Source organism: Schistocerca piceifrons, chromosome 1 (genome assembly GCF_021461385.2).
Source record: "Schistocerca piceifrons isolate TAMUIC-IGC-003096 chromosome 1, iqSchPice1.1, whole genome shotgun sequence".
Lineage (NCBI taxonomy): Eukaryota > Metazoa > Arthropoda > Insecta > Orthoptera > Acrididae > Schistocerca > Schistocerca piceifrons.
This window is the reverse complement of record NC_060138.1, coordinates 236,009,609-236,034,906: the sequence shown is the minus strand read 5'-3', so window position 1 is coordinate 236,034,906 and position 25,298 is coordinate 236,009,609. Positions and strand designations below refer to the sequence as shown.

General features: G+C 40.0%; 1 protein-coding gene across 1 annotated transcript in view; it reads left to right on the top strand.

The window, feature by feature from the left end:
• The window catches only part of LOC124804003 (cyclin-dependent kinase-like 4), a 248,627-nt gene extending 240,173 nt beyond the window's left edge, over window positions 1-8,454 (top strand). Inside the window, exon 8 of the mRNA XM_047264721.1 lies at window positions 8,323-8,454. Coding sequence (XP_047120677.1) covers window positions 8,323-8,454 — 132 coding nt within the window. The remainder of the gene's footprint in view (window positions 1-8,322) is intronic.
• The last annotated feature ends 16,844 nt before the right edge of the window (window positions 8,455-25,298 follow it).

The window sequence follows — 25,298 nt, the reverse complement described above, 5'->3', positions numbered from 1 at the left end:
TCAGCTAAAATACTACACTAAAGAGAAGCGCAAACAAGCAAATTGACATTCTGAACGTAAATAGTTGGGCTTACTCTTAATGTGCGTCACAAACACCCTTAAATTAAACAGATTCTCATTTTAATTGTTCTCAAGCACCGTTTTTTACGACAGAAAGATTTAATCGATGGTACTGATTGCCAGTTACTATTATTATTACAAATGACACGTGTGCTGGAGGCTATGTACAATAATAACTTTTGACGATGTTCGCAATCAGAACAACGGTTCCAAGGTTCTCTAAAACCTTACAGCATGTATTTCCTATGTTATTTTCCAGCCCTATGCTGTCACAGTATTCTAAAAGTCTACAAAATATTTCAGCAACGCAAAAAATTCAATGTTTACACCAATTATCTAGGAATAGGTGAAGTTAACTGTAACATCAAACGCTGTAAGGCTCAAGTCTGTTTCTTTACCACATCTGCAATGGCGCAATACTCCGAACTGCGTCAGAGAATTTAATTGTTATAGTGTAGCAGTATCTAAATACATTAAGTGTACATTCAATCGGTGCAAAATATGTGATTTCTATGTGGATTATCACACTGTGTTTACATCAAAATTATTTTTTTTCACACATATCTCGTCTTTATTGTGAACTCTAAAGTGTGTTCCGGGGGAAGGGGAGAGTGAAGACGCATATCACTAGAAAAAACAGTTGATAACAAATATTGCAAAAATGATTATACTCCTAGTTGAGGTTAAGTACAAAAGAAGCGATTTGAGGATTAAATTAACTGCGTTATCACATCTATGATGTCACAATATTCTAAAATGCACCAGAAAAAGTAATGTTGCAACGATATGTAAATATGTAATGTGTATTCAGTCTGACAATGCCTGTACTGTAAACACCTAACATGTCTTTCGTTCATCATCAGATTAAGAGGAGGGGGACCAAGATAATGCACTACAAGAAAAAATACAATCGATGACAAGTACTGCAAACAAACTTCTGCCTCACGAAATTAAAACCTGTAACCAGCTACACCAATAACTGATTAAGTACCACCTCAGGTATTAGGGAAGGAAGGAATGTGCTCGACTTTAGGAGAGAATAAAGTGCTTTATTACGACAAATCATTTAAACTGCAGAATGACATGGACTGTTTATAATCACAGAATAATGAGAAAGATGACCAAATACAGTAACACTATGAGGTGTGAGCTTTCCAAAGACAGTGTCAGAGTCGATATATCTCGGAGATAAATAAAATTACTTACTATTTATTGTGATATGATTCACAGTGCTCTGCAAACACAGTGAAATTCCAAAAGTTAAATATTTCAGCGCCTAAACTTCTGTATAACATATTAAAAAGCATGCCAATAGCAATATCTGCTAGGCCTCTACGAAAATTGCTGCAAAAAATAAATATGTATTACGTTTAAGATATTGCACACTTTGTAAGCTCAGTGAAGCGTCAAATTAAATATTTGAATAACTAAATCATCTGCATTACGTAAGTAAACTGTACATTAGCAGACAATGCTAATTAGATTGCATTAAATCTAAATACATAAAAATTGGTTTCACATGGGCACATAGCCTCATATCAGTAAAAAACAAGGGTTACTATATTTTGAGCTCGCTCAGTTTGGTTATTTCCCAAGGCCACCCAAATATAGATTATCATTAACAGGAGACACGTTTAGGAGCTTTCTGTCAGGGTAGAGAATACGAAAAGAAATATTCTTGTACAAAATCTTTATTAAAAGCGGCAAATACATTAATAAACAGAAAATAACTCTTTATTTCTGCTTGGCGTACCCTTAACTTGTGCACATGGCATTATGTCGTAGCAGAAATGCCGAATAGCTGTTGCAGCGTTCTGTGATGCAGGCTGCCACTACACTAGCAGATACACACAGGCCTCTGCCTCGTGCACTTAGCTTTGGTTTAATGCTGCCAGAACCTTAGTTGCAGTTCATACGTCTGTATTGGGATAGAACATCCCGTAGCATTCGGAATCAAAATAAAGGGTACTTTTGAGTCTTCTAGCTGGGAACAGAAGGGATCACGTGTTTTAACCTTGTGCAGTATCCCATAAGTTTAGTAAACACTATTGTTAACGTAGTAAATTCTCCAAATTAGTCACTGTGAGACACGCATTCCAAGGTAAAGCAACAGTTTCTCCTATGTGGTAGACGGCAAGAGGAATATCGGAAAAAATCGGCAAGGAAGATATGTAAATCATTTCTAAAAAGTACAATAATTCTGTATCCTATGGTTTTCACCTGTAAATAAATGTTATCTTTCTGTGCTGCTTGTTTCAGTGTGTGTTATCGGTGTATTTATTAACATATCGCACTGTGCTACCTGTTAGTCATTTAAAAATCATGTGTTTACATTTATCTTATAATGGAAACGTGGGGGTATTAGGAGGAAAGAAACGTCCGTAAAATTTATTCCAAATATCTAAGGGAAAAAGTGGGTGTGCTTACATCGTGACATCGTTATGTCCTCTATTTCGTGTTGTGCCATTTCTTTAGCACTTACACCAATTGTAGGTGGTCATTCAATGGTGTGCTTGCAGATAATGTCTTACATTAGGGGTTATGCATTGGGAATTACGCATTATGCATTAGGCGTTAGCCGTTATGTATTCAGTATTAGCTGTTATATGTACCTGATGCCTCAGTGTGCTTGCAAAGAGTGCGAAATCTTATATATAATACAACTTCAGTTTTATCTAATTTTCATACAGGTCTTGCATATTACCATAAGAATACATGCTGTGTTGTATTTTGATAAGCCATACAGACATTTTAGATGTGACAATATTTAATTTGAAGCCTCATTGTTCTTGCAATGTGTAAGTAATCTTATATATTACGCAATTTCACTTTAGTTGAATTTTCGTAGAGGTCTTGCTTATATTACGTTAAGCATGCACTTTAATCAGTAATGCAGACCTGAAAAGTACGTATATACATATTGTAATGCGAAATAGTGCAACAAGCGCCATTCTGCCGAAAGATATAGTCTACAGACATTCCTCCCAGAGCTACAACTGCCAGCTTCTAGCGGTTAAAGCCCCTGATGATAGAAAAAGGTTCCACTATGTTCCAATAACAAATATGAGACTAAGACACGCAAAAAAACTTTTAAAGCAATGTGGGGTGACCTCCAGCCGGCGCTGCTAATCACCACGCCTTCGTGTTTCACGTGCATGATAAGGTGCGCACAATCCGCACAGATGCCACAGCAATATGCAATATACAGGGCACCTCCTATTGTAATGCACCATAACATAAGCTGATTTCCAGAAAATCTCCAATCACTGAGCAGTACCACAATAACATCACTTTACGATTGCTCTCCCGTAAACAAACTGGTTATAAATATTATGAGGTATGGTACTTCAATATTGTCGATTCTGGTTACGATGATCTGCACATATGGGATGTGGATAGTTGGGTGAGCTTTGAAAATAGTTAAAAGAGATAGTTGAAAGTATAGCAACCCTCGTTTCTTACCTATATGAGGTCAATTTTTACGTACTTATGTAATTTAACGTTATCGAATTGCTGGTATCTGATAACCTATGTTTTATTAAGTAATAAAGACAATTTAAATGCGGAAATATTTAATTTTATGCTCTGTGGTTGTAAGGTCTCCAAAATCTTACATATAATAAGTGTTTGTCTTTCTTGCTGAAATTTTCATAGAGGTATTATTGTATATTATATGATGAGCATGCCTTTTAATAAGTTACAGTCACTATAGATGCTGAGTTATTTAATTTTTGGAGCTTCGCTGTGCTTGCAAAGTGTAAGACGTTTCATAGTAAGTGACAAGTAATTTTATTTATTTCAGAAATATCGACTCTGACATTATCTTTGGAAAAGTAACGTATCTCACTGTTACCTGCTTTGGTCGTGAGTGTGTGTGCGTGTGTGTATAGAAAACTGTCGCTGACGTTCTGCAGTTTAAGTGATATATTGCAATAAAGCACCTTATTGCCTCCGAAAATCGAATACCTTATTCCTTCCTTCTCCAAAAAGATTATTGTGTGTGTTTGTCTTTGTGTGTGTGTTGGTGTAGTTTGTTACAGGTTTTATTTAAACGAGCAGTTCTTTCCGCAAATGCAGCCGAAGTTGTTTGTAGTGCGTGTCATCGATTGCAGTTATTCTTGTGGTACATTGTCTTCGCTCCTCCACCCTCACCCTTCTAATCTTATGACTAACGACAGAAAAATTAGGCCATGCCAGTACACACATTATCGGATTGAACAGACCGTTAGATACACTTATATTCTGTTACAACATAAAAATTACTTTCTCTGAGCCATTTTACAGTGTTCTAAAGTAAATAATTTTAGCCTAAAAGCCCTTTTCTTGTACTTAACCTGAATAATGTGCGAGATAACCGATGTAGACATCGCTCCTTTTACGTAGCTCATATATTTTGCAGATATTTTATAATATTGTGATATCATAAATGTGTAAAATAATGAAGGAAATACAGAGAGGCTTGTCACCATAATTCCGATTGTAAGCGTCGTCGAAAGTTATTATTGTACATAGTCTCCAGTAGACCTGTGTACTTTGTAATAATAGCAGTAACTGTCAATCGATATCATCAATTATATCTTTCTTGTGTATGAAGTGATGCTTTATTTTTGTCGCTCCTGAAATGGTGATTGAGAACAGTTTAAATTCACAAATTGTTAATGAGAAGATATAAGTCATTGTGACTTACATCAAGAGTTTTCCCAATTAGTTACATTCAGACTGTGAATTTGCTTTCATGTTTGCCTCACAAGCGTTCTTCTACGGATTTTTTTAGAATATTGTGACGCTTGAAAAGGACCTTTTTCTGCCATTGGCCTTTTCCTAATCCGCTATGAATGGAAACATTTTATGGAAACATTTCTGTACATCTTTCTTGCAGTCACTGATTTGCACCTGGTGGTCAAAATATAAACTAATAATTTTTCCAGCATAAATCAGTCCGAGTTAAAGCAAGAGGATATCTAACAAGATCACTGCCATACAATAATTATAGCCCAGATTGGATCTCAATGAGTAGCCACACTTTCATTCCAACCACCCGGTACCTGGGATGGGTTCCATTGTTTTCTTGGCCAGCATGTTGTTGATGTCTCCGACCCACTGAAAACATCTATTCATGTGTTGCTGAGAGACTGGCATGCCAATACTCACCAGACATTTTGACTGACGAAGTCTGGCATAGAGTTGAAGCAGCATGTGATTACGTACCTGTATCTGCCATCCGAGATCAAATTGATTCGATGCCAAGTGTGTTAAAAATATTGCTCTGGTGTCTGGAATATATGCCAGGAAGTGAGCATCAGGAGGAGGCTATAACTGAAAACAAAGGATTCAAGATAAAATGCGAAGTATATTGCCGCGTACATAAACAGTGTAGCGCACCCTGGAACTGGAGATCAGTGCACTGGTCGGGATGGGCATATTGGGTGTCTCTAGGCAACGGATCAGTCCAAGTCCACCAAGACGGAGTGGGAAGGAGAGAGGTCGACCTTCAAGGAGGGTCAGGACCAGAGAGAGCGTCCGTCTCTCATCTGACGCTCTGGTCGCGTCCTGCTTACTTCATCGGTTGCTCAGGCGCCGCGCGGGTAACTTCGCCTGTCGGCGTTCTTTGCCAGAACAAACAACTTTAATGATGAGGGGATGCTTCTGTCTCGCATATAGGACACAAGAGTTAATTTAGGCCTATTAGAAGTGAAAATTTTCAGCTGAAAATTGCCCCGGTGCCTATATAACTTCCGCGGTCTGCACTGTTGGTGCCAGAGTTTACAGCTCTTGTGATATGTTTTCCAGCGTGTATCCCCTAAAATCACCTATAAAAGTGACCATGTATTCTACCTGCTCTATTGCATGATGACAATAATCAGAATTTCGTTATTAGCTATCCTTCCTTGTGTTGCAACTTTTTTAGCGATGAATAACCAGTGTAAGACCATGCTTTCTTGAAATTGTGTTTCTGCTCCGCGGGGAGTCGATCCGAAATTGCTTTCATTCTCGAAGCACCACTACGGAATTATCCGAATGAAATGGGAGTCTGTAAGTGTACATGTACAGCCAAACAGATGATTGAAATTTCAGAAAAAAGGGATAATTTATTCAAGAGAAAGAGATTCACAAATTGGGTAAGCCAGAAACGCGTTTGTCCAATTCTGGCCCTTATGAAAGCAGTTAATCGGCTTGACATTGATTGATAGAGTTATTGGATGTCTACCTGAGGGACATCGTGCCAAATTCTGTCCATTGGCGTGTTATATCGTCAAAATGACGATCTGACTGGACAGCCCTGCCTGCCATACTACAAATTTTATCAGTTGGGGAAAGATCTGCCAATCTTTCTGGCCAATGTAGTGTTTGGCAAGTACTAAAGCAAGCAAGAGAAGTCTCACTGTGTGCGGCCGAACATTCTCTTGCTGAAAGTAAGCTCATGATGGGTTGCCATGAAAATTAAGAAAACGGGGCGTAGGATGTCTCCGACGTACCGCTATGCTGTAAGAGTGCCAGGATGACAATCGAAGGAGTTTTGATGAAAAAAAGAAACGGCATCCCAAACCATCACTAGCCATTGTCAGGTCGTGTGGCGTCCCACGGCTATCGTGTCGTCTGCAGACACATATTCGTCGTTATTGGTGCTCAATTCGAAACGAGACTCATCACTGAAGACAATTCTACTGCAGTTAATGAGATTCCAGGCCTAAGACGTATCTGGAGAGGCCCCAGACAGTGGTGGGATACCAATCTGATTGTGGTTCACCATACGGCCCGACAACCAGGGGTGATGGTGTGGGGTACAGTTTCTTTTCATAGTAGGACCCCTTTGATCGTCATCCGCAGCAGCAGAACGTCGGCGATATTTTATGATTCCCTCTAAGACAAGCAATCCTGGCTTACTGTACATTTCGGCAAAATAATGCCCAGCCGGGTATGGCGAGTGTTTCTACCACTTGTCTTCGTGCTTGCCTAACCCTACTTTGGCCAGCAAGGTCGCTGAATCCCTCCCCAACTGAGAACCTGTGGAGCGTTTAGGGCAGGACACTCCAAACAGTTCGGGATTCTGATGATCCAACACGCTAATTGCACAGAAATTGGCATTATGTCCCTCAGGAAGACATCAATGCAATCAAAGCCAAGAAGAATAACTGCTTGCAGAATTTCCAAGGGTGGAACAACACGTTATTGACTTGCTCACTTAGTGAAGCTCTTTCGCTTGAATAAATCATCCAATTTCTCTGAAATTGTTGTGGTGGTCTTCAGTCCTGAGACTGGTTTGCTGCAGCTGTCCATGCTACTCTATCCTGTGCAAGCTTCTTCATCTCCAAGTACTTACTGCAACTTATATCCTTCTGAATCTGCCTAGTGTATTCATCTCTTGGTCTCCCTCTACGATTTTTATCCTCCACGTTACCCTCCAATACAAAGTTGGTGATCCCTTGATGCCTCAGGACATGTCCTACCAACCGGTCCCTTCATCTAGTCAAGTTGTGCCACAGACTCTTCTTCGCCCCAATTCTATTCAATACCTCCTTATTAGGTATGTGATCTACCCATCTAATCTTCAGCATTCTTCTGTAGCACCACATTTCGAAAGCTTCTATTCTCTTCTTGTCCAAACTATTTATCGTCCTTGTTTCACTTCCATACATGGCTACACTCCATACAAATAATTTCAGAAACGACTTCCTGACACTTAAATCTATACTCGATGTTAGCAAATTTTCTTCAGAAACGCATTCCTTCCCATTGCCAGTCTACATTTTATATCCTCTCTACTTCGACCATCATCAGTTATTTTGCTCCCCAAATAGCAAAATTCCGTTACTACTTTAAGTGTCTCATTTCCTAATCTAATTCCCTCAGCATCACCCGACTTAACTCGACTACATTCCATTACCCTCGTTTTACTTTTGTTGATGTTCATCTTATATTCTCCTTTCAATACACTGTCCATTCCGTTCAACTGCTCCTCCAAGTCCTTTGCTGTCTCTGACAGAATTGCAATGTCATCGGCAAACCTCAAATTTTTTATTTATTTTATTTCTAAAGATGTAATCGATTGTTTCTCTGTACATTTACATCAGATCTACCGATTTCAATCCCATTCGGGTAATTCGTGCGCTGTGTTTTTTTTTACCTTAAAGTGCATTTTATTACCTGTTCCATATGACTTATTGAGATGACTTATAGCTCTACAGCTATAGCGACTGCTCTGTTCATGACAATAATGATAGCGAAAATGTGAATTTGACAGCGCTCGCCTTTCCTTTTCAGAACTCGTCGTACGGCGGTACTACGACTCTGCTACCGCACCTACCCGGCAGCGTCAGTCCGGAGCCGCGCGCCGTTGCGGCGCCCGGGGGCGGCGGCGGGGGTGGCGTGGGCGGTCGGCTGCCCACCATCTGACAGGGCCTGCAGCCCGCGCTGCCGCTGCTGGGCATCGCCAGGGTGCTGCGGTAGGCGGGGCTGCCGGCGGGGGCGTGGCCGTCGCCTGGCACAAAACAGGCGACCCGCTCGGACGCTCTCGACCATCGCGTCGGGATCAGACACCTGGTGGACTTCAGTGGTACACGTCCAGAACCTTCCGTCCATATCTTGTATAATGTGTTTAAACGACGAGTGACTGAGAAGTGAACATACAGCTCAGGTGTCAGGAGACGTAGTGTGACGGGCCTATAATCCGGTTTGAATTAGTTGGCATCTGACGTTTAAGAGTCGAAGTAGTGACACTGTAGCGACAAGTACTGACTGCAGGCAGCCGTCGAACGGCGGTTTAAAGCCTCTGTATACAACGAAACTCACGTAAAAATCTGAACTCTGAGCGAAGATCTCTAAGAATTTCGAAACTCTGTTGTTTCCTTTAATTAGTACATGTAAGTAGAGCATGTCCGAAAGAACAGACTTCACACATTTGTAAACATATAACATGTACGAAAGATCTGACACAACTAATATTTACACATATATGCCTTGACGGATCGTTTCCGTGCAGATGCACTGTCCCCTGAATTTTTGCGGGAATCAGCGAGAGGCTGTGAACAATGTGTGTGGTGAACTGGGGCATTACGTAACTTGTATGCGACAAGTTGGCAGTTTAGGTTATATGGGAAGTGTACTCGGATAGGCGAGAAATCCGGTCTCTAGACCAGGTATGACACAAATTTTCGCTTGTCGCCGTATAGTTCATTTCAATGCCTGATAGCGGCCGATGTGACAATGTATATTTCGTTTCATAATGTGTGTAACTTATTTTTTTTAATGGGTGAAATATTCCTGCGCGGAAAACAGCCTCAAACTTATCACGCCCCATCTCGAAATCTACTAAACTCGCTGTAATACTTTTTATGTGATTACCAAAAATTTCTCGCTCAGCAATAGACCTTTCCAGAAATGCATATCGCATTGTCTTTGATATACATAAGTTCTGTAAAACGCCGTATTTTGAATTTCTACAGTAGTTAATCCGTAACATGTACCGAGTTTAAAGTCTCTATCTCCTGCAAAAATGACGTAAAAATTTTGTAGTTCATGCTTAATATAGAACTCTACAGTATCCCCACTATGCTCCTCTTTCGATTATTTTCATCGCACACTAAATGACACCTAACAGGAATACCTTAGTGCAAAGGTTCACTGAGGATTTGCATGCAGCGGAAGTGGCAACACTGGGGAGCTGGCAATCTACCTGCCAGTTGCCAACTAGTTTAGATCGGACTACACTCGGTTACAAAACTTGCCTGTTCCCTGCACTGTGATTTTCTGTTTCTCCGTCCTCAACTATGTGCAGCTGGCAATATTTTTGTGGTCTTTCGCTAGAGGTCATTTGAAGTCAGACACAGCAGTAGAGTTGTGGCTGTCATTGCCAGTCTGTTAACAGAGTGGAAAAAAAACACATAGTAGACTCTGAACAGAATACAACTTTATTATACACTAAGGACTATTAAAGAAAATTTGATCTTAGCATCTATAAAAACTGGTGACAGAACAAATCTCAGTAGTAGGTGAATTGTGTACCTGCGTGTGTAAGTACAGTATAGTAGTCTTCTACCATTTTACTTTAGTGTACTATGGTAATGTAAAACACTCATTAGATTGGGCTATTAATCTTCTCTATGTATGTTTTAATGATTGTATCGTAAATAGGAACTGGAGAAAAAGTAGTACTCCTAAGTTATGCTGTGGTAAAAGATCACCGAATGGAGATGGATACGCTGTGAGCTATGTTAGAAAATAGCTGTGTCATTCTGAATAGCTGGGCTGTTAGTTATTAAATGAACACTTATTTATGTATGTGACAGCATGCTCTAAAGTACTTGCTGTCCGAAATAGCATAACTTAACTCAAAGTTACAGTAGTGTTCTCAACTATTCTAAAAGAAACGTCATTCCGTGAAAATGATTCGTCAGAATTTTGACGAAATACTCTATTTTAGTATGACTGCGATTTCACATGTACTCAAAAGACAAAAACTGATATACAGGGTACTCGTTTTGTGAAGTAACTCTCACTCGTGAACGATGCAATAAAAAGATATCTTTTGACACACTTAGTCAATAACCTCTTTAAGAAATAACCATCTTGCAGTACTACTTAGATATGACATATTTTAACAAAATAGTAAAACATAATATGCAAATAAATACAGCAAGTGAATACAGTCAGACAAGGTATTTCAGTTGATGAAATTAGCAGTAAAGGGTCACCATGTGATTAGTTACTGTACACTTCCATCTGCACAATTCTTCTTGATAAACACATGTTGTATGGTTTATTGGTTGTACACTGTTCTTATATCTGTTCAATTAATTGGTGTTACTTTCTGATTTGGATACAATTATCTATGGTTATTGCAGGTTCATCTCATTAGTGTACTAACTACATCCATCCATTATACCAAAGTTTTATTCGTACAGAGGGTATTCATCGGTCATGAACGACTCGCTTCTAATTTTTAAGGTGGGAAAGCTGTAATTTTTTATGGAAATTAATTATTTTTGTCATGAGGTGGTGGCAGTACAAGATGACGTATTTTAAGAAATTGTTTAAATTTTTCGGTTCACACACAGTTGGAGGTAGCTTGTGCTATGACTACACTATTTACGAACGTGGAACGCCTGAGACGGCGTGTATGAAATAACAGATGTTTTAAAGTCAAACACTTACATCACGCAGTACACTGAAATACAAAACTCAATTCAATTACATGACTACCGAATGAAGAATTTTCCCCATTTCTTGTAAAATATTTATGATCAGCTTCATTTACAAGGCGATGAAAATAAGATGAACCTGAAGTGCATACCTCTGAAATTTTTACATTTAAGAAAACGCGACACTAGAAATCAAAATACTATAAGAAGGTCAACAAGCCTCACAAAACTTTTTATTGTCCAGCGGAGGTAGCGCAGATAAAGATATCATCTCAGCTATTTCCTACGAATCGCATGTAAATTTCGTGTTATTATTACATGCTTTAGTGAAGATTCTTAAACTTCTTGATAAGAACGATCACATTAATTTTGCCTTTGAGAATTTTAAAGGAGGATTCGTAGTCGTTGCCGTATTACACACCTTCACTTTCCCCCTCTCAATGAGGACTTAAAGATTAACTCTTGTTTCGGGCGTGCTAGTTTCTTTCGCAATATCCGTGACGGGTCAGCGTGTTATTTGTGAACACAAAGCGATGGAAACAGTATTTTCTCCGTAAAGGGGCAACCACTTCTAAGCTGTATGATTATATAACACGTCGGCAACAAATAATGTTGATATTTCGCAAATACTTCTCCATGTGAGTGGTATAAATATCGATGGATGTACTGTTTCGGCTGTTGACTCAAGGTTTCAGGACATGTGAGTGACGGAATTCTTGTGTTATCGCTGTAGAATATTTGATGAAGAGGTGCTGACGGCACCTCCCTAGATTATAAAACGTTGATCATGAAACAAAGAAGATTTATGAAGTCGTGACTTGGATTAGTTCGGATATCGCTAAAGCAAAAAGTGTGTTAAATTTTAATTAATACTTCAGAAGCATCGGGCACGGTATTGTTAAGGCAATCGCCTCAGCAGTCTTCTGGAGGGATTTGGAGAAATAGCTCACTGTCAATAACACGGAGTTGTCTGGTTCTTGCGGTAGCGTTCTCGCTTCCCACGCCCGGGTTCCCGGGTTCGATTCCCGGCGGGGTCAGGGATTTTCTCTGCCTCGTGATGGCTGGGTGTTGTGTGATGTCCTTAGGTTAGTTAGGTTTAAGTAGTTCTAAGTTCTAGGGGACTGATGACCATAGATGTTAAGACCCATAGTGCTCAGAGCCATTTGAACCATTTTGTCTGATTCTTCTCGATCGGCAAAATCCTACGATACATTGATTTTCAGGAATACAAAACAACTCGATGAAGCCAGACATAAAAATAAGGCAGTAGACGTGAATTTTCTCACCTGTGACCCTTGCCTATCGATGTTCACCGCAATAATGCTTTTGGTTAGCAAGGACCGTGACATAAAGCGAAAACGATTCTTCAAACCATGTGTAACCTAATTCTTCCGTTGATATGTCAATGCATTGGTTCAGTGAAACCTTGTTTTATTGTAAATGACCAGAGTACTATCAAGAGCAACAATGAAGAATGGTCCACACGAATTCAATTTTCGTAATCTGTTATCACTTCCCAAACACCCACCAGCGTAGCCAGGACGCAATGTGACGGCACTCGACGCGAAGATAGCCGGATGATGAAGTAAACTTTCATATTTGTGATTATACTGGGAAGAGCAGATGTGATTCCATACAGTTCTTGACCTCCCGAATGTATATTGTTGTCTACAGTGAAACCTCATACATTTTGGGAGTATCGCATGCAATGGGAGCGTGTCGTTTGATGATGGTGATTCCTAAAACCGCAAGAGGATATTGAACTCGGAGGAAACACCTGGTTTAGTTCTCTTCCTTCGTCAGCAATAACGTAATCACTATTTGATAAATACATTCAGCACTGTCATCTACACTAAACACATAATAAAAGATGTATGTTAGTGTGTGTTTAGAAATAAATACTTTGCGATTTGAAGGATGATCCGCTCTTTCGGCGAACAGGAGCCAGCAATACTTTTCCACTCTCTTATTTCCGAAAGATGTAATGTTAATATTGTAAGTTCTCTGTGGTCAATATCGAGGTTGGTTCTTAGAGTAAGACTACCGCCTGACACAACGTTCATATCCTTTGTTCATCCCCTACATGTTTTAGGACATTGTGTACTTTTCAGTATGCAGCTGGTGTATGAAAACAATAAAGTCCTCCTACAATCGATTGTAGTAGACAGAGGATACGCAGAATCTGTTTATATTTCTGTATCAGAGTTTGATTCTGATAACTTATGTGGAAAGTATACTGTGCGTGATGATTTTAAGGTACTGTCAACACAGTGTTAAAATTTTATACATAAGTCAATGTTCACTAGGGTGACGTCTGAATAATATCTCTTCACAAATGACACTACGTGTATGATATCTCTCATATGTTACCATATAGTGTAACGACAGACGACGAAAAGAATGCTGCAAAAAAACTACAAAAACAACTATAGCAGATAAATGTGCAGAAATCTAAGTTTCTCCTTGGATTTTAAAAGGCGTCAAAATGTCGTTGCCCTAATTAACGTTTTACGTAACTGAACAAAATTGTGTTCAATAACTGGTAAGTACTAATATACTTTTCAAATACTCTATTCGGCTGTCTATATTTATGACTTTAGAAAAAAATTGTAAGTCTGTGGTAAGATCTTATGGGACCAAACTACTTAGGTCATCGGCCCCTAAGCTTACACACTACTTAATCTAACTTAAAAACTAACTTACGCTATGGACAACACGCACATCCATGCCCGAGGGATGACTCGAACCTCCGACGGTGGGAGCCGCCGGGACCGTGACAAGACGCCCTAGACCACTCGGCTACCCCGCTCGCCTGACCTTAGAATATATATATATATATATATATATATATATATATATATATATATATATATATATATATATGAATAGGAAAATCATACCCAAAGACAGCTGAATGGAGTATTCCTTGCATATGTTACTATTATTTACAGCAAAACGCCCAAATGGATGACACAAAAAGAATGCCTGAGGAAAATATATAATATTTGCATATAAAGCGAGAAATTATGGTACTATGTCAGCCAGCTTGGCTAACTGATTTTAATCTGAGAACTAGGATATGGCCGCTCAGTGTTATTCTATGAACCTGTCTGTGAACGGAGCAGCTGTGCTAGTAAAAGTCGCGCTCTGGCCATTCGCTTCTATTGATCTCACTTTGAGTGTCACGCGCACAGTACTCTTTAAGGCTCTGCGTGTACAACCACAGTAGTTGGTTGCCACCCTACGCTGATGACAACAGTTTCTTTTACCGAACATAGAATTGCCCTTTTGTAGAATTAAGTGAACTGAGATGCTGAATGTTTCGGACGCAGCATTGAAAACATGTCGTTATTCGATGTAATAAAGTACAAATGCAAATAAAGCAAATACAGTAATTGAAATAAAATTTGTGAATTTAAGTACTTGAAATTTTCTTGTAATTACCAGTCTTAATTATACTATTTTGTTGCTATTATAAGATACAACTGTTAAATAATGTGAATTAAAACAAAATTTAATGCAAATGAAAATGGTGTTTGTTAAATTTTTGTTTGAATTGTAAATTTTCAGGCAAAAGCTTAGTAATACGAAAATATGAGGATATTGTTTCCATGTTATGTAAACAGACATGCCACTGAACTCAGTAACTATATTCTAATCATTAAAAAATGTAAAATAAACACACTGTCGAACTGTCTTTTTATGAAAACTGTTCAGGCTGTGATTCCTGAACACAGAGGCGATTAACTACACAACACACTGCAGGGCTCTGCACCGCCAGGGAGTCCGCAGCCACTGTGCCCACATTTTACGCAGAAAATTAACCACGAGTGCTTAGAATTAAAATAATGTTGCGCTTTAGCGCTGAATGTGCAAGATTGCACTGTATTTTTTAAGGTTCTGCACAAAACAGCTCACTGATGTAAAACTGTGTGTATTTTTAAAAAGGTCAATGGTCATCATGATGCTGTAGGCGCTCTGGTTGAGACAGCTACGATATCGGAATGATGTAGCGTGGAGTGCAGAGAAGCAGGAAGGTCGGCGCGCTGGGCGCTAATGGTACAACAATAGCAAAACAAGACTTTATCACTTTTATTTTTGGGTGATCAGTCTTCTAACTGATTTGATACAGCCCGCCAAGAATTCCTCTCCTGTGCAAACCTCTTCATCTCAGAGTAGCACTTACAACCTACGTCCACAATTATTTGCTGGATGCATTCCACTCTCTGTCTTCCTCTACAGTTTGTGTCCTCTACCGTGGAAGTCATTCCCACATGTCTTAACAGATGTCCTATCATCGTTTAATAATTTTTTCATAATGTGGGGCCACAGTCATAATACATTTACGTAAAGTCAGTACCGCCATTAGACTGTTTTTTATTTGCAGTGTTATATTTACATGATCATGATTTCGGCTTTAAGGTGCCGTTATCAAGTGTTTTAATGTTATATAGTGCCTAAGATGGCATACTGTCGTATTTAAAATACACTATTAGACACATTGTCTAAGGGTGAATATTTCTGGTAAAAACCTACTACTTTGTTGTATCACTGAGTATACGATTTTGACTCAAGATGATATACTCAGTGATAAAGCAGTAGGCTTTACCAGAAATACTGACCCTTAGACAATGTGTCTAATAGTGTATTTTAAATACGACACTGTGCCGTCTTAGACACTGTATAATGTTAAAACACTTGATAACAGAACTTTAAACCCGAAATCATGCTCGTGTAAATATAACTCTGCAAATAAAAAACAGTGTAATGGCTGTGCTGACTTTAAAGTTCTGTCATCCTGTCCCTTCTCCTTATCAGTGTTTTCCACATATTCCTTCCCTCTCCGATTCTGCGTAGAACCTCCTCATTCCTTAACTTATCAGTCCACCTAATTTTCAACATTCGTCTGTAGCACCACACCTCAAATGCTTCGATTCTCTTCTGTTCCGGTTTTCCCACAGTCCATGTTTCACTTCCATACAATGCTGTACTCCAGACGTACATTCTCAAAAATTTCTTCCTCAAATTAAGGCCGATATTTGATATTAGTAGACTTCTCTTGGCCAGGAATGCCCTTTTTGCCGTTGCTAGTCTGCTTTTGATGTCCCCCTTGCTCCGTTCGTCATTGGTTATTTTACTCCCTAGGTAGCAGAATTCCTTAACTTCATCTACTTCGGACCATCAATCCTGATGTTAAGTTTCTCGCTGTTCTCATTTCTACTACTTCTCATTACTTTCGTCTTTCTTCGATTTATTCTCAGTCCATACTCTGTACTCATTAGACTGTTCATTTCGTTCAGCAGAGCATGTAATTCTTCATCACTTTCACTCAGGATAGCAATGTAATCAGCGAATCGTGTAATTGATAGCCTTTCACCTTGAATTTTAATTGCACTCCTAAACATTTCCTTTATTTCTATCATTGCTGCCTCTATGCACAGATTGAAAAGTAGAGGCGAAAGCTACATCCTTGCCTTACACCCTTTTTAATACGAGCACTTCGTTCTTGGTCGTACACTCTCATTATTCCCTTTTGGTTCTTGTACTTATTGTATATTACCCGTCTCTCGCTATAGCTTACCTCTGCTTCGTTTCAGAATTTCGAACATCTTGCACCATTTTATACTGTTGAACGCTTTTTCCAGGTCGACAAATCCTATGAACGTTTCTTGATTTTTCTTTAGTTTTGCTTCCATTATTAACCGCAACTAGAGAACTGCCTCTCTCGTGCCTTTACCTTTCCTAAAGCCAAACTGATCGTTGTCTAGCGCATCCTCAATTTTCTTTTACATTCTTCTGTATATTATTCTTGTAAGCAACTTGGATGCAAGAGCTGTTAAGCCGATTGTGCGATAATTCTCCCACTTGTCAGCTCTTGCCGTCTTCGGAATTGTGTGAATGATGCTTTTCCGGAAGTCAGATGGTATGTCGCCAGACTCATACATTCTACACATCAATGTAAATAGTCGTTTTGTTGCCAATTCCTCCAGTGATTTTAGAAATTCTGCTGGAATGTCATCTATCTCTTCTGCCTGTTTTTGATCTTAAGTCCTCCAAAGCTCTTTTAAATTCTGATTCTAACGTTGGATCCCCTATCTCTTCTAAATCGACTCCTGTTTCTTCTTCCATCACATCAGACAAATAGTCCCCCTCATAGAGGCTTTCAATGTACTTTTTCGACCTGTCTGCTCTCTCCTCTGCATTTAACAGTGGAATTCCCGTTGCACTCTTAATGTTATCACCTTTGCTTTTAATGTCACCTAAGGCTGTATTGACTTTCCTGTACGCTGGGTCTGTCCTTCCGCCTATCATTTCTTTTTAGATTTCTTCGCATTTCTCCTGCAGCCATTCCGCCTTAGCTTCCCTGCACTTCCTATTTATTTCATTCCTCAGCGACTTGTATTTCTCTATTCCTGAGTTTCCCGGAATATTTTTGTACTTCCTCCTTTCATTGATCAATTGAAGTATTTCTTCTGTTACACACGATTTCTTCGCTTTTATCTTCTTTGTACCTATGTTTCCCTTCCCAACTTCTGTGATGACTCTTTTTAGAGATTTCCATTCTTCTTCAACTGTACTGCCTACTGAGATATTCCTTATTGCTGTATCCATAGCCCTAGAGAACCTGAACCGTATCTCGTCATTTCTTTGTACTTCCGTATTCCACTTCTTTGCGTATTGATTCTTTCTGACTAATGTCTTAAACTTCAGCCTATTCTTCATCACTACTATATTGTAATCTGAGTCTATGTCTGCTCCCTGGTACGCCTACCTGAAACTTGTTACAGAACTCAATTAATATTTCTCCTCTCTCATTCTTTGTCCTAAGCCCATATTCTCCTGTGATCTTTTCTTCTACTCCTTCCCCTGCAACTGCATTCCTGTCTCCCATGACTGTTTGATTTTCATATCCATATCACTTTAATATTTGCAATCGTGTCTTATTCTCTGGGGTGGCGCTCAGGCACGGCCTTGGGATGTGCTGCTGCTGTCTCATCGATCTGTAGAGGACGTCACCCGCTTGTGTCCGTCTCACGTAAACACGGTGTCAGGGTAACGGTGGGCCTCGTTGGCGATCGGCTTAGCCCGTACAGTAGGCGTTGCTACCCAGGACAGCTATTGTGCTTTACCACAGCATTCGCGTAGAAGAGGTGTGCTCTGGTTCTCTCAGCATCTCTGCATAGTGTGGAGGTTAACAACAACATAGCCCTTCCACCTAGGAATTTCGTTTACTACTTTCAGGTACTAGTTGGGTGCATCAGGGTTTAAGCGCCTGCAGAATACCTTAACTGATGGACGGTGCACCGGACACTCTCGGTTTTCGGTTCAGCAAGCCGGAGGTAGAAGTCTCCAAGTCTCCTCATCAGTGGTTGCGAGATCGGCAGCTCACAGCAACCCAGCATTACAGATCAACGGATAACAGTCTCTTAGGCGGGAGTAATCTTTAGAAGAACAGTTGTGCTCACAGCTGGTGTACTGCAATGTGAAGATGTCAAAGCTCGGATGCCTGACTATTTATTACTGCTTGTCTGAGGTAATGACGTAATGTCTGATCGGTAATGACCTTTTCCGGGCTACCAACTGTCTTAACCTCCCCCCCCCCCCACTCCCACCCGCAACCCCATCTATTTCTGTTTCGTAAGAATGGCTTTAACACTTTCAGCTTGTCGCTTTTTTGCCATTTCAGCAGGCTGTTATGCGTTCTTGTGCAACTTTTATTCTGTATTGATGTACCAGGTTGTGTTGTTAAAATGACGTGACGCCTATTCTTCGCTGACGTCACATTGTTGAGTTCATTTTGTCTTTTTCATTGCGTCTAAGGATTTGGCCTTGCTTGTTTTGGTTTGGTGCTGGTTGGAGACAACCGTGTTAAAATTTTACATTTGCCGTGATAAATTTCTGCTGTGTAACACTACGTCATTAAACCACATTTTCTGTACTAAAAATTGGCACAATTCGTGTATAATGTTCTACCATGCTCTTATGTGTTTTGTCAGGCATTTGCATCAGAATATAGTAGATGCAGCTTGTCTGAGGTAATGACTTTTGACAACAGGAACACTCTTAAAGTCGACAACTATTTGTCTGAATTGTGATAATCCGGCGCACTTAATGCTGTTTTTGCAATTCTGTTTTACGTTGCCTTCATTTATATGAAGCTAAGACACAGTGCTCTTTATATTTTATCTGTCTCACGAAGTTGAATGTATCTCTAATGTTCTCATGCATGTTCTGTCTGTGTGGTCATTCTCTCCCTTTGAATTTGGCACCGTTTCGACTGCTAAGCGTAACGTAGTTCTACAATATCAGAAATTGAGTCCGCCTTGATGCAAAAAACCTAGCTATTCGTTTATTTCTTTATTCTCCCAAACTAGTTTCGGTTTTTTAATCTTACTTATTTAAAAAACCACTGATTATGGTGATATTTTTCGCCGAAACTAGTTTGGGAGAATAAAGAAATAAATGAATAACAAGGTGTTTTTCATCAATGGGGACTCAATTTCTGATATTGTTTTTCTATGCAAACACGGACCAAATGGAAGAGTTCCAAGATAAAATTACTGTAACATAGTTCACTCTTTCGTAACTGGTATGCCACCGACTTGTACTGTGTGCCATAATCTCGTGTAGCTACAAAGTATCATGCCTGGCGGCTCACGGGCTGTTCCGTTATTTCGAGAAAGCAAGACGCCAGGTTGCCTATGGGATAAAATTTTCGAGCGACCACAGCTGTGTTTGTCGCGCAGGTGGAAAACGCACGCGTGTTTAGGCTCAGAATATATTGTCAAACACAGAGAAATATTGTCATACATTTTTTATATCACGGTCACAAATAAAACGCATGCATAACGTGCAAGAAACACAGTTTTATTAAACCTCTATTAACATATTTCACTTAAAGTTACGCAAAAGGGTGAAGTTCGGAGGAGACCCACAACTTTCGAAGTTTTTTTTACGTATCACTCAACTTTTTTAATGTATTTTTGTCGACGTCTTGACGCTTTGAGTGAATCTACTGGTCATCAAAAGGAGTTTTCCAGTCAGATAAGGAACAGTGAGACTACATGTAAGTTTTGATTTCGTTAATTTCATTAGCCTAAAAACACGTCCAAATAACATGTAGTTCCGAAGGCACCACCGACAAGAGAAGCTGTTTTAAACAACTGAGGGAGCTCTTCACGAGGAAAGTGCCTGAAATATCTCCAGAACATACGATTACACTAACAGCTGAAACTTACTTTTGGGAAGCGGTGCGACGCTTGTTCATTATCAACTTCAAAAAGACTTACAGAAGATTAAAATTAAATTCAAACTGATTAAGTTGCTATATCAACTGTAAAAGCTTTCCCGCAGAGCCTCTAGCCCAGTAACATATCTCTTCACAGTCTATTTTTCTAGTTTTCTTATTTACAATTGGTATATTACAACCCTTGAAATTATTTCCATGATTCCATTTACTTTGGCTCATTTTGCCAGTACACTAACTCAGTATATTAGTGGTATTTACTGTCTGGATACTGTCCGCCTCGATAGCCGAATGCTCAACGCGTGGTAATGCCATAAAAAAGGGCCCGGGTTCGATTCTCGGCTGACTCGGAGATTTTCTCCGCTTTGGGTCTCGGTGTTGTGTTGTTATCACCATCATTTCGTCCCTATCGACACGCAAGCCGTCGAAGTGGCGTCAACTAACAAGACTTACAGGAGGCGACCGGTCTACCCGACGGGAGGCCCTAGCCACACGACATTTAATTCATCAGACTTCATGTATGTCAGTTACGTTTCCTATTAAACAAAATACGTCGTCGGCCACAGTTCCCTCGTGCCTTGTGACCAAATCAAACACTTCATCGCAGACACCAGTCCTTTCGTTTAAAATCGAAGAGAAATTTATAAAGTCCTTGGAACACAGGCTGTCTGAAATGTATATTTTACGATCGGTTTCGTTCACAGAGTTAATACTTTCAAATTAGCAAGTGCACCGAAACGTCATAAAGCATAATTGTAAACCACAGCATACATACCTACATGAATACTTGTTCCTCCCTGATCTGCCTCAGAACATGCAGGTTATCTTTCGTTCCTCCAGCATTCAAAGTGACGACTAAATTCTATTGACCAGAAGGATATGCCACTTCACAAGCTCCTCTGACGGCGAAAGTTTTATACGAGGGTTGGAACTTTAATAGTGGCAACTATTTATTCGCAGCTCGTACAAAACAGACACGTGTTTCAAAGTGTTACTGACCTTCAAAGTAGTCACCAGCTCGTTGCCAGCGATGTGGAAGTCGTAGGATACTCTTAGCGGTGACAGATGTGTTGACAGTTCGAGCGGCGCGGTCTATTGCCCGATGAATTTGTAGCAGTTCAGAAACGAATACCGTGAAGTGTTTCCTCCAGTTTAGAAATCGAGTTCAACTCACAAGGGGAGTGCAGTAGGTGGCATAGCAGCCCCATTAGTCAAACAAATCAGTAACAGCTTTCACTGTACGTGCTTGAGCATTGTCGTGCAAAATGATGGTCAGGTCCTGCAGAAAGTGTCATCACTTATGTCTCTATGCCGCTCGAACTGTCAACACAACTGGCACTGCTAAAAGTATCCTACGACTTCCCCACCGCTGGCAACGGGTTATGCACAATGTTAGTGACTACTCTGATGGTCAGTAAAACATTGAAACACGTATCTATTTTGTACGAACTGTAAGTAAATAGTTGCCACTATTAAAGTTCCAACCCTTGTATCATAAAACAATAAAAAGGTTTCTAATTCCCATTGTGGGTTGTAGCATTAGAAATATCGTCGCGATGATCTTAACATTGCTGGTAATTTTTCTCACTAGTTCTGTCTTATTACCATAAACGAGTCTTACCACAGACAATGTGCTATACGGTGATCTGTTGTTGCGTAGACATAAACAACGAGGTTTGCTATGCCTGAGCGTACTACAGCACTTAAATATGCACGAAAGTCATTATAGTAGTTCTTCCAACGCGGCTACTGGGGAATTGTTCAAATTTCACACTATTTACTACGAAATCAATCGTATACAGTGCATTTGTTTGGAAAAGAATCAACGTCAGGTACAATATTGAAGAGTATCACTCTGAATCAAAGTCCAAATGTGGTTGGTAGGTACTTCCAAGAAACGCTGAAGTCCCATCGCGAAGTGATGAACTGGTGAAAGGGTGGCGGCTCTCGACGACTGGTAGCATATTGTCACCCAATGGTGATCGTTGTAACTACAAGGCTTGGCGTCGGCTCCGGAAGTAGAACCGAAGGACTGACTTTCCAGTAAACGCTCCTTCTTGACCAACATAAATACCGGGGGACGGAATGGCACCGAGCGTCGATCTATTTCCGCACACGTGAGAAGTAATCCAAAGTAGAGGGCAAAGGTTTTCGCAGTAGATTAGAACGAAACTACGGCTTTAGCTGTACACCATTTCGCAGCTTAACGCCTGCTAAGCAGGCAACCCAAATGGCGTTACTGTACCATGAGGAATGCTGTATCAACCGGTGTAGGCGAAAGTGCCTCCAACATCGTATTTGCCCAGCTCTAAACATATCATTTCATGTGACAGTAAAAAGCAATTCTCTTCGTGGCAATGTGTTACGTGCTTCACGTGCAGATACCGACATCACAGTAATTGTAGCAGGTGATTTTTCCAAAACAAAAAATTATTAATCGTATACTTGACAGTCCTTATAATTTGCTTCCTATCCGCGAAATGCGAAGCGATTCGACAACCAGCTTTGTTAGAGCAATGTAACAACTTCAGTATTAACGTCCATTTCCTTGCAGACTTGATACCAGATGCCTAGATATTACGCAGAACCTTGGATTACGCTATAATAAAAATCGCCTTCTGTCTTTTCAATAACGCTTTTTCTAACCAATATACGCTTCAAAATCAAAGCTTAATCATGAGAGGTTCAGCTATTAAGTGACGTACTTAACTGTGTCGACAACACGGCAGAAATGAATATTTGTCGAAGTTATGGTGCATTCTTATTTGGAATCTGAAAAATTGTAGTGGAATATGTACGGAATTACAGAAGAAAACATTACAGTATACTTGCTGATTTTGTTGATTTCTTTTGTTTATAAAAACAGGATGTCAGATATCCTTTTATTAACGTGACAGATTAATAGATTTAAATAACACTGAACTTGTAAACGTAAGCAGACTGGTTGGTATTAGAGGGATAGTGAGTTTTTTTGGCCCTCAGCCTACTGACTTGTTTAATGTGGCCAGTCACGAATTCCTCCATCGCTAGTATCCAATGACCTCAGTTGTTTGTTGGATGTACTCAAATACGACAGGAGAGAATAAAAACTGGAAAGAAAAAGAGAGACGGAAAGAAACGTGAAAATTCATTCTCCATTACAACACGTCCTCTATGGATGACGTAACTTTACCGCCAACTGAATTCTTGTGCACTGTTTTAATTTTATTTGATGCCTGAAATTCTCCATTCATGTTCTAGAATCCTCTACGAGATATCCTAAATGACCCCTAAATAGTCTTTTCTGATTGATTATATCGCATCTAGGGTTCAATATATTAATTAGTTATTTGCGTTTCTCATGGATAATAATTCCGACGAATAATTCTGATGTGGAACGTGTCATTAGTTTCCAATTGTAGTACGTTCACTCAGTGAAACCTATGGAAACGTGCTGGACGTTTACATTAATTTTGAGCCATTTTATTTACCTAATTATAGAGCTCAATGCGTAATACTGCCCTATTTCATTTTATTTACGCGCAATACTGCCCTACTCGATCTCTCTCTCTCTCTCTCTCACCGTACTCACGCACAAATACATACAATAGAATTACGTATTCAGATACTCTTCTCTAGATTTGTAGGTATTTTTACTGACACTCCTTTCTGTGGCACATCAATTTTACATGATGGATAGTCGTTTTCTTCTTCTGATATTGCACCGAGGTGGCAGAAGTCATGGGATCGTGACATGCTCACATAAAAGTGGCCCTAGTATCGCGTACACAAGGTATAAAAGGGTAGAGTTGTCAATTGTACTCATGTGGTTAATGTGAAAAGGTTTCCAAAGTGATTGTTGCTGCACGACGGAAATTAACGGAATTTGAACAGTAATTGTTGATAGATGCATCGGTCATTACATTTCCAAAATCGTTCGTGAATTCATTATTACAAGAGCCACAGTGCCAAAAGCCTGCCGGGATTACCAAATTTCAGGCATTACTGCTCAGCACGGACAATGCAGTGGATGACCGCCTTCATTTAACGACCGAGAGCAGCGGCTTTAGAGAGAGTTGTCAGCAAACACTGCATGAAATAACCGCAAAAATCAATGTTGGACGTTACGACGAACCTATCCGTCAGGACACTGCGTCGAAATTTGGCTTTAATGGGCTATGACAGCAGACGACCAACGTGAGTGCCGTCGCTAACAGCGTGATACGGCCTGCAAAGCCTCTCCTGGGCTCGTGACCATATCCATTGGATCCTAGACGACTCGAAGACCATCTTCTGGTGAAATGAGTCCCGATTACGGTTGGTAACACGTTATGCTACAAATCGAGTGTGGCGCAGACCCACGAAGCCATGGACTCAGTTTCTCAACAAGGCATTGTGCAATCTGGTGGGAGCTCCATAATTGTGTGCGCTTTATTTACGTGGAATAGACTTGTCACTGACTGGAAATGATTATGTTTGGTTACTTGGAGACTTTTTGAAGCTATTTTTGGACTAATGTCACTGGGTCACAACTTTTCGCGACTAGTTTGAAGAACATTCTGGACAATTCGAGCGAATCATTTGGCCACCAAGATCGCCCGACATGAATCTCCTCGAACATTTATTTGAAATATTCGAGATGTCAGTTCGTGCACAAAATCCTGCATCGGCTTTCGGATTTTTCTTTTGGTAATCAACTGTTTTAATGCGGCTTGCCACGAATTCCTCTCCTGTGCCAACTTCTTCATTTCAGAGTAGCACTTGGAACTTACGTCCTCAATTATCTGCTGGATGTATTCCAATCTCTGTCTTCCCCTACAGCTTTTACCCTCTACAGCTCCCTCTAATACCATGGAAGTCATTCTCTCATGTCT